General features: G+C 40.0%; 1 protein-coding gene across 2 annotated transcripts in view; it reads right to left on the minus strand.

Annotated features, from left to right (window-relative positions):
- npepps (aminopeptidase puromycin sensitive) overlaps nucleotides 1-13,010 on the minus strand; it is a 294,931-nt gene that overhangs the window by 173,081 nt on the left and 108,840 nt on the right. For both annotated transcript variants that reach the window (XR_011883929.1, XM_072249568.1), the window contains exons 6-9: nucleotides 9,127-9,327; nucleotides 6,463-6,559; nucleotides 3,076-3,109; nucleotides 917-1,031 (exon numbers count right to left, since the gene is read on the minus strand). Coding sequence is in view for 1 of the 2 variants with exons in the window: in XM_072249568.1 (XP_072105669.1) it covers nucleotides 917-1,031; nucleotides 3,076-3,109; nucleotides 6,463-6,559; nucleotides 9,127-9,327 (447 nt within the window). In the remaining variant the exon portion in view is untranslated. The remainder of the gene's footprint in view (nucleotides 1-916; nucleotides 1,032-3,075; nucleotides 3,110-6,462; nucleotides 6,560-9,126; nucleotides 9,328-13,010) is intronic.

Below are 13,010 nucleotides of genomic sequence, written 5' to 3' on the forward strand. Positions count from 1 at the left end.
TGCCGGAATGGGTGGTGATACGTTGGGGGCTGCCCCAACACAACTTCAGGTTGTGTAGATTTTTAAACATATGATGCATTTCACTATACATTTTCATGTACATGTAATAATTAAATGAATCTGAATTTGAATCTGAAATAAATGTTAAGTAAAAAGTATATAAAGTAAAATATGAAGCAAGTTATTATGTACGAGATTGTCAGGAATGTTTTGGATTGAAATTTTACTTGAGCCAAGTTCAAACCACAAACATGTTGAGTGGGTTCTGTGAACAGTTAAATAGTGCCCCTACAATGGATTAAAAAAAGGACTTCCTGAAAAGAAACTGCATTATCAGCTTTGAAGATAATGCTAGATTAAAATACAAACTGAAGATCAGTTTCATCACTGCCAATAAGGATGGTGCTCAAATCGTTTAATTAGGTTATAAGCTCTCTCAGTTTCAATGTTGCAAACACATCAAGTTACGCTACAGCACCCTGTTTTTGCTTTTCCCCAGACAATTTCAGAGGGCTGATTGTCAGTGTGGCAATGGGATTTTCAAGCTGGCCACCAGCTACTTGGCTACAAAGTACAATCTAGCTGGACAGTGTCCGTGTTTTACTTAGCTATGGCTGACATGATTTGCTAAAGTGTTGTCAGATCTTAATCAGATAATTCAAATATTGCTCAATAAACAAACACTGTTAGACTCAAGCATCAAAACCTCTTGGGAGCAGCAGTGTCTTACGTAACCAATATTCTCCAACTCCCACTATATTTTAAGTTGAATCATGACTTTGATTTTAAATACTAGTGCACTGAAATTCTGAGATGCAAGTAAGCCTTTGCCTGGAGACAAACCTCTTGTTTAAAACAGAACAAGCTGAGTTTTCACAAATGCACTCTCTTTACTTTCCAAGGATTAGAATATTACCATAGTGACGAGGTTTCCAAACCACTGGTGAGCAAGCTCATGGCCGACTACCAAAGCGACCCACTGCCTTGATGATGAGCAGGAATGCTTTGGATCAATCAAGAGAGCCGTTTCTCTGGAGAAAAGAATAGCAAGTTATATATTTCAGTAAATAAGAATTGCATCTCTAGATGTACATGATATCTTTACTTGCTTGTGGGATTTGTGAGTCAGCTAGTATTTATAGGCAATCTGTTAGTCTCATGAGATCATGGATTTGCGCTTTGGAAGGTTTCCAGGGCGTAGGCCTGGGCAAGGTTGTATGGAAGACCGGCAGTTGCCCATGCTGCAAGTCTCACCTCTCCACGCCACCGATGTTGTCCGAGGGAAGGGCTCTAGAGCCGATACAGCTTGGCACCGGTGTCGTTGCAGAGCAATGTGTGGTTAAGTGCCTTGCTCAAGGACACAACACGCTGCCTGAGCAGAGGCTCGAACTAGCGACCTTCAGATCACTAGACCGACACCTTAACCACTTTATTGCCCAGCATTCTGTCCAATTAAAAGTTTGCTGGACAATTTCAGGGGGCAGTTAAGAGTAACAGATATTCCTGTTGACCTGAATCACATAACAGCAACAACTTTGGAAGGAGTATAAAGGAAGAAATAATGTGAACATGTTATTGGGATCATACCTTTCTTAGACGGAATTTTAATCTACACAAACAACAAAGATTATATGGGTAACAATCTGGATAAGGAGAGCAGAGTATTCTGGAGAATCGTTTCTTAACACAGCATTCTTTGAAGCAAACTGTCAACAATGTTCTGGAGCTGGTATTGTGTAACCTCACTTCAACCTTAAATATGGATCCAATACCACATTATAGTACCATGGCCATTAAAGGCTTCTATACAGCGAGATCTGGTGAATGGTGAACAAAAACACTAATACACAATTAACACATTTTAGTTATCCAAAGATTATAAACCTTCCATTCTCCATTCTGATTCCCTTCTTACTCCTTCTCTTCTCCTCTGCTGCCCCTCCTCCCCTCTTTCACAACCCACTGCCTCTCTTATCACATTCCTTTCTTCAGCTCTTTACATCTCCCATCTACCACCTCCCAGCTTCTTTCTTCACCTCCCCCCAACCCACCTATCTTCCCCCTCACCTGATTTCATCCACCTGCCAGCTTGTACTCCTTCCCCTCCTCCCTCCCTTCTTAAACTGGCTTCTGCCCCCTTCTTCTCCAGTGCTAAAGAAGTTTCTCAGCCTGAGATGCTTATTCCTCTCCATAGATGCTACCTGACCTGCTAAGTTCCTCCAGCACTGTGCGGTCCCCAAGATTTCCATCATCTGCAGAAGCTCTATGTCAATGTTGCTTGTTTACTTCATAGATGCATCCTATCTTGACAAAGGTTTTCACTATTCTATTGTTGTGGAACAGGTTTAAAAGGTTGGTTGAATGGCTTTGGGAAGGCCTAAGATTTTGTTCAAAGAGTCCATGATACTTGGCCAGGCCTTCTGAGCCTAGATCTCAGCCACAGTTTGGATCAATCATCCAACAGAGCTCAGGAATGCCCCTTCCCCAAGTTAATGGCTTTGGTGCCAGTAAGTCAATTGGAAAAAAGAGCATTCCCTTGGCTGAAGTAAGCTCTTTCCTATCTCTTAGCCTAGATAGTCTTCGACTTTTAATTTTGACGGTGAATCTTGCTTCGAAGCAAGCATTGAATCACAGACCAAATACTTCATGAAAACAGCAATACCCTTGAATGGAAAATCCTACAAAACGTAGTCAATATGGCCCAGTCCATCATGGGTAAAGCCCTCCCACCAATGAGCTCATCTACAAGGAGCGTGGTTGCAGGAAAACAGCATCCTTGCATCAAGGATCTCCACCACCCAGGTCATGCTCTCTTCTTGCTGCTACCATCAGGAAGGTACTATTCCCGAGCCTCAGGCTCAGGAATAGTTATTAACCCACAACCATCAGGTTCCTGAATCAGAAGGAATAACTTCACTCGCCCCATCATTGAAATGTTTCCACAACTTATGAGCTCATTTTCATCTCATGTTCTCAATATTTATTGCTTATTTATTTTTCTTTCTTCTTTTGTATTTGAACAATTTGTTGTCTTTTGCACTTTGACAATAAATTTACTTTGAACTTTGAAAATACCTGTACGTTACAAGGCCCCAATTTTCCATGGCACCTGTAAAAAAAAACACTTATTAATTCTCTGCATGTTTATTCATCTAAACTCTTGAGCATCAAGTACATCAGCCACAATCACAGTAAATTTTACAGTAGGACTGCCATGCTTCCATTTCTTATAACCTCAGAGTAAATTTCTGTCATGTGACTGGTGGCAAATAGGCCTCCCAAGCGAAACAAGTCAGAGTCAGTCAGTCAGTCAAGGCTATATTTCTACATTTGCGAACCCTTGTGCATTTGGGAGGGAGTAGGTAGGTATTACAAGACTAAGGGAGAATGAAACAATTGTTACTCCAGATCTGATGCGGTATTAAAAAAAACCACCATAAGAATAAAGAACACAATAAAAAAAAACAGAAAAAAATCACAATAAATAAATATAAAAGCATTCCTATCAAAGTACAAGTAACTGTTTTGAAGAGTGTGGCCGTATATACACAAGATTACATTAAGGTGCAGGAGTGTCTGTACATAAGGGGAAATGATGAAGTGACAAAGTGATTCTTAGTAAGACGAACTCTTAGGTATCAGCAGGACAAATGAAAACACAGTAGAACAATGACTGTGGCAGTGTAGGTATGAGATGTTGAGGGTAAGCATAAAGTGGCAGTACATGGGGAGGGGGTGAAGGGTGCTGAGGGGCCATGGAAAGCAGTGGTTGATATGGATGTAGTAGTAGTGGGGTGGGTTAATGGGTGGAGGTGTTGATCAGCTTGACAGCTTGGGGAAAGCAACTGTTTTTGAGTCTAGTGGTCCTGGTGTGGATACTATGTAGCCTCTTCCCTGTTGGGAGTGGGACAAACACTCCATGAGCAGAGTGGGTGGGATCCTTCATGATGTTACTGACCCTTTTCTGGCACCTGTTTATTATATTTGCATAATTGAAAGTTACCAATCCAAGAGGTATTGAAGGATGAAGAGACAAGTAGAGGAAAATGTAAACAACAATAATGTGGGGATTTTAAACATGTACAATTGTTAAACATTTTTGATGTTTGCAACTTTACAACTACTTGACCGTCGTAGAATTAAAGCAACCAGGTGGCTATCAATAGCACTTCTATCATATGACTCGTAATATATTAAGTCAGCCTTCCTGCAAAACATTATTAATTCAAAATGCAGTAACTGTTGTATACAATGTCGGATTAGACTATATAATCGCTATTTTCTTTGCAGCATAACAATTAATTGCCTGCTTGCATTTTGTATCCTCCAAGAGGACCATGACCTTGTCATGGTTTAGAGGCCTGCACACCTCAATGATCTGGAGAGTCAGGGATTTATGCTTTGGCTCTTGGTAAGGTCACCCATGCCAAACAGGTCAAAGGGTAGAGGCCAAACTAAAAGTGCTCTACCGGTCACCCAGGTTCAGGGGTTCAGCTGAGGGCTAACAACCCTGACAGGTAAAACAAAACTGTTACAGAAACAGCAATGAAGTATTGTTGTATATTTGAGTGCAATGGTATTTATGAGTCTTCACACAGGGCTTGCCTGGCTGACAGTAGTGAAAACCAAGAGGAACCTACTGACACCATGAAGGAAGCTCTGAACACCACCAGAGATGGAGCACCTTCATTATTGCCCAAAATGGTAGTGGCGTAACGGGTAGCAAGTTGTATTTTGTATAATTACCTATATACATGTAACTGTTTAGTATTTTTCCCCAGAGGTCACAGTATCATTTACAAATGTTCAGTTTGCCCCACTCATAGCTACAGTTCTCTACGTGATTCGGAAAGCTTCTCTTAGTATCGTATTAGTTGAACAGGGGCTATCTGATTGGTCAATGCTTATCCACAAAGTTGAGTGGAATGTTTCTTTAACCTTTTTAGTTTAATTTATCAAAACTATTTATTTAAACCTTCACTTAGTGATCCTACCTTTTCTCTTTGGAGGAATAAAGGAATTTTTTCCTTTATGGACTTATTTCAAGAAGGCCGACTGATGTCCTTTGAGAAATTAGTAACTAAATACTCTCTCTCATATTCACATTTTTTGCAATATCTTCAGGTCAGACATTTCTTACAAGAATATTTAAGTAATTTTCCATATATACAAGACTCTGACCTGTTAGACATTATTTTAAAAACGAACCCTTCAGTGAAAGGTTCTATTGGGAAAATTTATAATTTACTATTACAACAGGATAACTATCCTTTACTTAAGATCAAGCAAGATTGGGAAAGAGAGCTTAACATGACCTTGATAACAGAGGACTGATTGAGAATTTTGAAGCTGGTTAATTCTTCTTCGATTTGTGCCAGTCATTTTTTAATTCAATTTAAAATTGTACATTGTTATTATTTGACAAAGGAGAGATTGTCTAAAATATTTCCTAATGTAAATAGTCAGTGTGATAGATGCAAAACTGAGATAGCTATATTGACACATATGTTTTGGTCGTGTTCTGTATTAAAACAATTTTGGAAATCTATTTTTTCTACAATTTCTAAAGCTTTAAAAATCAGTTTACAACCTAATAAATTAACAGTTTTGTTTGGTATAATTCCTCAACATATTCACAGTATTTCTATATCAGACCAATACGTAATTGCATTTGTCACATTATTGGCTAGAAGGTCAATTTTATTAAAATGGAAAGATGCCTCTGCTCCCACTTAGATACAATGGTTCTCTCAGGTGAAGTGATGTCTTAGTTTGGAAAAAATTAGAAGTTGAACTTTTGATCCTAGATTTGACTTTGAGAAAAGGTGGGGTTCTTTTGCCCGTTATTATCATTTGATTTGAGTTAATAAAGATGGTCCTTTTCTGATGCTTGGGTATATGGATTTGGTTGGCAGATTGATGTCTTCTTTTTTTATATGGAAGCGTGTATGGCGTATAGCTCCGGGTTTGTGCTCCAAATGGGTTTTTTGCCCCCTTTTCTTTGTTATCAGGATTTTTTTTCTATTTTAGTAAGTAGGGGCTCCTTTTTTTTCTTTCTTTCCTTTTTTCCATAAAAAAAGCTTTAACTTTTTTAAAATTATTATTGATATACTGTTCAGCTTGGTTGATAGTTTAACTCTTATTCTACATTTAGATATGTTGTCTTGATTATTTTGATGTATTTTTCTCTGTTGATTTTCAATAATAATTAATAAAAAGATTTAAAAAGAAAGGAATGTTTCTTATCTACGATATAAAAAGAGCTGAATGTGTTGCTCTACCGTCTTAGTCTTTTTCTCTTCTTTGTTCTTAGCTACTAGAGTTTAGCAGCTCTTTGTTTCCAATTCTCTTTGCTCTATTAGTGCTTAATACAACAATCGTAAAGCAACACATTTTATGCCTCTTTCTTGACTTTGGATTAAGAACATCAGAATCCAACAAGAAGTAATTCATGATACCAACCTGATGCAAAGTCAGCAATAGCTATCAAATCAATTTTTGGTAGAGGATATGGAACATTGAAGTATTCTTTATAAAAAGGTAGTGTCTTGGCAGCAACCTAGCAGAGAGAGAGAAGAAATCAAAGCTTTTATCACTGGAAAGCAGCATAATTAGAACATCTGTAATTGCCTGGCTTCATTCCATAAATATAGAATGCAAGCCGCTTTAAGGTTCTCTACAGCAAAAAAGAATTGGGATTACATAGTACTCAAGCTATGAGGGCAATTATTCTCCTTAAAAACAAAATAAATAATTTATACATAGGCATTCCTTGTTCCTAAAGGGGAAGCCAGGGAAATAATGTCCTAATGTCCGTACTTCCTAATATCCTTAATTATAAAACATTACATTTAAACCTAAAGTGGTGGCTGTACCAAGGGTTCCCAACCCTTTTTAAGTCATGGACCCTTATCATTAACCAAGGGGTCCGTGGACACCAAGTTGGGAACTCCTGTTGTATGCTATCCTATGGCCCATTATAAGATTAATTTTGAGCCCACAGCACTAGACAGTTGTTCCCCGACACCTTTTATTTTTTTTACCTGGAAACCTGGCCCCTATGAGTCAGCAGTTACATCAGGAGGATGAGTAATGTCATTGCTAATGTGAAGAAAAACAGGACAGTTACAAACTTGATTTATGCACAACACAGTAGTGCACAGTTCAAAATACTTCAGCATGTTTTGCATGAAAGTATCTGAATGAAATTCTGAAAAAAAGTCAAGTTTCTCTCCTATTCCATCCTTGCAAACAGTTCCCTTTTAGTTCCCAAAGGGATAGGTTTTTTGCCAGAAAATTAATACATGAAGACCTTTGGAGGCAGCGAGAAGGAGATGCGTCTCTACCAAAGCAGGTGTACCGTGCTCCTTCTCTCCTCTAGGCCTGCATGTCACCCTTGGGCAAGGTGTAGCACTTGCTTAGCACCCTCTTCCCCCCAATCAGTGTCACCTGAAGCCATGGGAGCAGGTGGTGAATGGTCATACGAGCAGCTGGTGTATATCACAAGTCCTGGTTACGCGACCACTGACACCAGGCAGATAACCTCTGAAGAGTATTGATAATGACTGGGGTCCCTGTCTTGTAAAGACATTGACCAGAAGAAAGCGATGGCAAACTACTTCTGCAGAAAAATTTGCCAAGAACAATCATGGTCATGGAAAGACCGTGGTCGCCTACATCATACAGCATGGCACATAACAAATGAACGAAGACCAGAACCCCATCCTCTGGTGTTGCATCCACATGGCAAATATGCTTTTGTAAGCTTGAACAGCAAATACAACAACCAGGTTTAATCAGGTTCTTGCCTGATGCTGGTGCATACATGCACTTTCAGAAAAGTTTGGTAGATACCATCCACTGGTTAAAAATGAGACAAGTTTTGTTCTTTAACTCCAGCTACCCAACTATTTTGATACAACAGGACATTCTTGTGGTCTATGGCAAGGAAGTAACCATTCTAAAACCAATTAACGTTTTGATAGTCAATCTTCAATATTTCTTTCGCAATATCCTGTTCCTATTTTCACACATGCCCATCAACTTTGTAAGCTTTAGGGATGTTGCTGAGAAAATTTACCAGGATGCTGTCTAGATTAGAGAGCATGGCTTATGAAGATGGGTTGAGCAAGCTAGGCCTTTTCTCTTTGGAGTGAAGGATAAGAAGTGACTAAATAGAGATGATAATAGGCATAGATAGGAGTGGACAGGCAGTGCCTTTTCCCCAGGGTGGAAACAGCTAACACGTGGGGCATAATTTTATGGTGATTAGAGGAAATCAAAGGGAGTATGTCAGAGGAAAGTTGTTTTCTTACAAAGTGGTGAGTGAGCAGAACGCCCTACCAGTGTAGAGGTACAGGCAGATACATTAGGGCAGGGGTTCCCAAATTTTTTTATGCCATGGACCAATACCATTAAGCAAGGGGTCCATGGACCCCAGGTTGGGAATCCCTGCATTAGGGACATTTAAGAAACTCTTAGGTGATAGAAAAATGATAGGAGAGAAGAGGTGAAGAGATAGATTGAGTAGGTGAAAAGGTTGGCATAACAATGTGGGCCAAAGGGCCTGTACTGTAATAATCTAGGTTCTATAATATAGTGTTTAATCCTTTTAATAAGAAAAATCATTCAGCTATTGGCTTTTAGGAATTTCCCTCTTCCCCCAGCTAATTATTATTTTGGCCTTTCCTGCCTCCTCCTCTGATACTTTGAGACAAGCAAAGTGCAACTGATCACTGATTTCTAATCCTCTGTACTTGTCATTACAGTGGTGACCACACATTAACCAAATGTTTTGCCCTTCTGAATCTCTGCTCTGCATGAAGCATTTGGAAACTTTGTTTTATGTCTCTTCTTGCTGGGAATTCACAATCTGCAAGTTAAACCTTGGCAGCTGGAACACAGTGTGAGATGTACTACCGAATAACCAATGGCATGGTAAAAAAAAAATGACAACATTCAGAAGCACAAGGCCTCCATCTATTTATTCCAAGGCTACCTTTGTTAGCAATGAAGTGTTGAGTTTCATTCAAGGAACTTGGGAGCATTTACGACAACTTGAGTTCAAGGAAAAGGTCTATTGCACCAGCCTCTCCATTTACTGAAGTATACAAAAACAAAAACAACCTCAAGAGCAAATTTTCCTTGATCTGCTTTTCCAATGGGTGTGTAGACACGAACTAGAACGCCATCTGATGACTTGGCTTCCACAAAGTCATATTCACCGACCACAAATGCCACCAAGTATGTGGACATTATTGGAGATTTGGCAAACTTGACTTCAACCAGGTCTTCATCATCAGGATAAGGATTACGTTCAATCACATTCTGTAACATTCAAGAGAGAGATCGGGTTACAAGCTGCAGAATGGAGTCACAATAAAATAAGATGTTTCACCCTGAAAATACTCAAATATTCAGGAAATTTTTTTTTCATATAAGAGATAAAGCACAGAACAGGCCTTGCTGACTTTTCCTAGCAACCTACCTAATTAACACAAGCCTAATCACAGGACAACTTATAATGACCAATTAACCTCCTAACTGGTATGTTTCCGACTGCGGGAGGAAACCCATCGTTCACAGGGAGTGCATACAAAGTCTGGAACACCAAACCCCCAAACTCCAGAACGTCCTGAGCTGTAATAGTGTTGCTCTATCTGCTATGCTACTGTGAAAATTCCAATCTTCCACTCAGCAAATCCCACTGGACAATCAATTATGGTTATAATCAAACCCCACTTAATTTACTTCCACACAAAATGCTGGAGGAACTCAGTAGGTGAGGTAGCATCTGTGGAAAAGAATCCTTGGCGTGAAATGACCTGATGAAGGGTCTCCGCCCTAAATATCGACTCTTTATTCCTTTCTACAGACGCTGTCTGGCCTGCTGAGTTACTCAGGTATTTTATAATTTACTGACATCATGCATGAATACAGTAGATTTTTGACACAGCATAGATTTCAGAATTGCATTTCCTCCTAATCTCATATTAAATCATGCTTCAATCAATACGAGCATCCTTGCTCACATCAGAAATCTGAGTTCAATTTGTAGTCTCTATTTAAGGTTATGATCTTTGAGTGTTGGACATGACAGATGTCGATGAGATATAAAACTACAGCTCCAGCTGCTCCCTCATGATAGATCACAGACCCCTTTGCTCCATCAATAGAGGAATATTGTGGAAAATCAATATCCTTCAACCTACATTGCAACAAAGGAAATCTCACTGCTGCTAATGGGAATGGGCAATGGGAACATTGGTTGTCTCCATAGTTGATTATAGATCAGTACTGTTGCCCCACAGCTCCAGATACCATGTCAACAGGTGTCAAAGGTTACAGGCAGAAAGCGAGAATGGGGGTTGAAAGGGATAATAAAAATCAGCCAAGATGAAATAGCGGAGCAGACTCGATGGGCTGAATGGCCTAATTCTGCTCCGATATCTTATGGGCTTGTGCTTCTTCCTGATCTCTGGTGCTGTCTTTATGGCATTTACATGTTCTGTCCACTGCTTGGGTATCTCTTCCATCCCTCATGCAAGCACATATCAGAATGAGCAAATCACCCACTACATTTGCAAGATTAGGACCTCTACTCCTAATGAAGGGTCTTGGCCCAAAAGATCGACTCTTTATTCCTCTCCTTTGATGTTGTCTGACTTGTTGAGTTCCTCCAGAATTTTGTGTACATTCCTCTAACAGTTAGGATGACATTTGTAATTTAGAAACTAATTTAAGAGATTTGTTTTAAATTGCTCCAAGCGCATGCATGTTGAGAAGAAACAAGAATTGAAGTCTAACAATCCACATTTCATTCTGCATGATCTATGCCCACATAAAGCACATGACCATGGTAGCTACAATCAGAGCAAATTTATTCAGTGCAACTGTGGTCGCAAGACCTTGTTAGACATTGGTAACAGAGTACCAAGTCCAGTTCACTGGGTTACTGGCGAGACTGATGGCAGGAGAGCTGCGATATCTCGGTTGTTGTGCGGACCAGACCCTCATGCCATGGTGTCGCTTGTTGCGGCTGACTAGGGAGAGGAGATACCGGGAGCTGTGTAGAAGAGAGCAGATGTCTCTGTGGGCATGCTAACCCCACCCGTCAGTGATGCCCTCCAGTGTTTGCTTGATGGAAAACTAACTGGATTATGTTCATCCGCGGCTTCACTAGTGTTTGATGAGGAACTGCTGCATCTTGTTCTTGAGAAACGTGGCTCCAGGACATCAATCTACAGCCCATGACACTCAGGGACTTGTTCTTCTGCTATCATAACTATACATGCCACGTGCTATACAGAGGAACGCTGTTTCATTTGGCTATATTCTTGTATACCAAATTTCCCTCGGGATTAATAAAGTATATCTATCTATATAGCTGAATGACAAACTTAAATTTGAAAACCAGTAAACACCAGTGGTGTTCTGCAAGGATCTGTTCTGGGTCCCCCGCTCTTTGTGATTTTTATAAATGACTTTGATAAGGAAGTGAAAGAATGGGTTAGTAAGTTTGCAGGTGACATAAAGGTTAGAGGGTTGTTGTAGGTCGCAGTGGAACATTGACAGGATGCAGAGCTGAGCTGAAAGGTGCCAGAGTTCAACCTGGAAAAATGTGCAGTGATTCACCTAGGAAGGTCCGATTTGAAGGCCAAATGGAGGGTTAATGGCAGGATTTCTGGTAGTGTGCAGGAACAACGTGATCTTTGGGTCCAAGTCTATAGATCCCACAAAGTTGCCGTGTGAACCGATAGGGTTAAGATTATGTATGGTGTGTTGGCCTTCATTAGTCAGGGGATTGAGTTCAAGAGCCGCGAGGTAATGTTGCAGCTCTATGAAACCTCAGTTAGTCCACACTTGTCATATTGCATACATTTCTATTCCCCTCATTATAGGAAAGATGGTGGAAGCTTTAGAGAGGATACAGAGGAGATTTACCAGGATGCTGCCTGGATCAGAAAGCTTGTCTTATAAGGATAGGTTGAGCAAGCTAGGGCCTCTCTTCAGAGCTGATAGATTAGTGGTTGTGCAGGATAATAAGAGGCATAGATCAAGTGTATAGCCAGACTGTTTAGCAGGGTGCAAATGGCTAATGCAGAGGGCACAATTTTAAGATAATTAGAGGAAAGTATATTGGGATTTCAGAGACAAGTTCTTTACACAGAGTGGTGGGTGTGTGGAACACCTTGCAGGGGTGGTGGTAGAGGCAGATACATTAGGGACATTTAAGAAACTCTTAGATAAGCACATCAATGACAGAAAAGTGGAAGGCTATGTAGGAGGGAAGGGTTAGATTGATATTGAGTAGGTTAAAAGGTCGGCACAACATCACAGGCCAAAGGGTCTGTACTGTGCTACTATGTTCTCATGATGATGGGGAGACATGTGAAGCTTGTGAAAGAGCTTTGCAAGTTGTTATAAAAAGGAACATGTGACACTTATGACAAATAACCATATTTCATCACTACAATAACTGACTTAATGGGAAACCAGCAATAGATTGACTACCAACTTTCTGATGATTTACAGAGTTCCAGTTTTGATTGAAGTTAAAAGTTTTCCAGTGAAAGTAATATTTTACTGGACCTTTTACTTTCTGATAGGAATTTTCAGGTTGGCAGTCAATAGTACAACAGCAGAGACAAAGATTCACAAACCAGGCATATCCAGGCAGCAATACTCTCTCAGCTTAGCATCCTCCAGATTAAAAAAAAGATAAAAGATCTAAAGATTAGCTTTATTTGTCACATGTACATCAAAATATAGTGAAATGTGACATCTGTGTCAATGACCAATATAGTTTAAGGATCGCACTGGAGCCAGTCTGTAAGTGCCACCACACTTTCAGTGCTAACATAGCATGCCCACAATTTTACTGACCCAAATCTGTACATCTTTGGAATGTGCGAGGTAATCAGAGCACCCGAGGAAACAGTCATGGGGAGAATGTACAAACTCCTTACAGGCAGCCGCGGAAACTGAATGCCGATTGTGATCGCTGACAC

The sequence above is a fragment of the Mobula birostris genome, chromosome X, assembly GCF_030028105.1.
Source record: "Mobula birostris isolate sMobBir1 chromosome X, sMobBir1.hap1, whole genome shotgun sequence".
NCBI lineage: Eukaryota > Metazoa > Chordata > Chondrichthyes > Myliobatiformes > Myliobatidae > Mobula > Mobula birostris.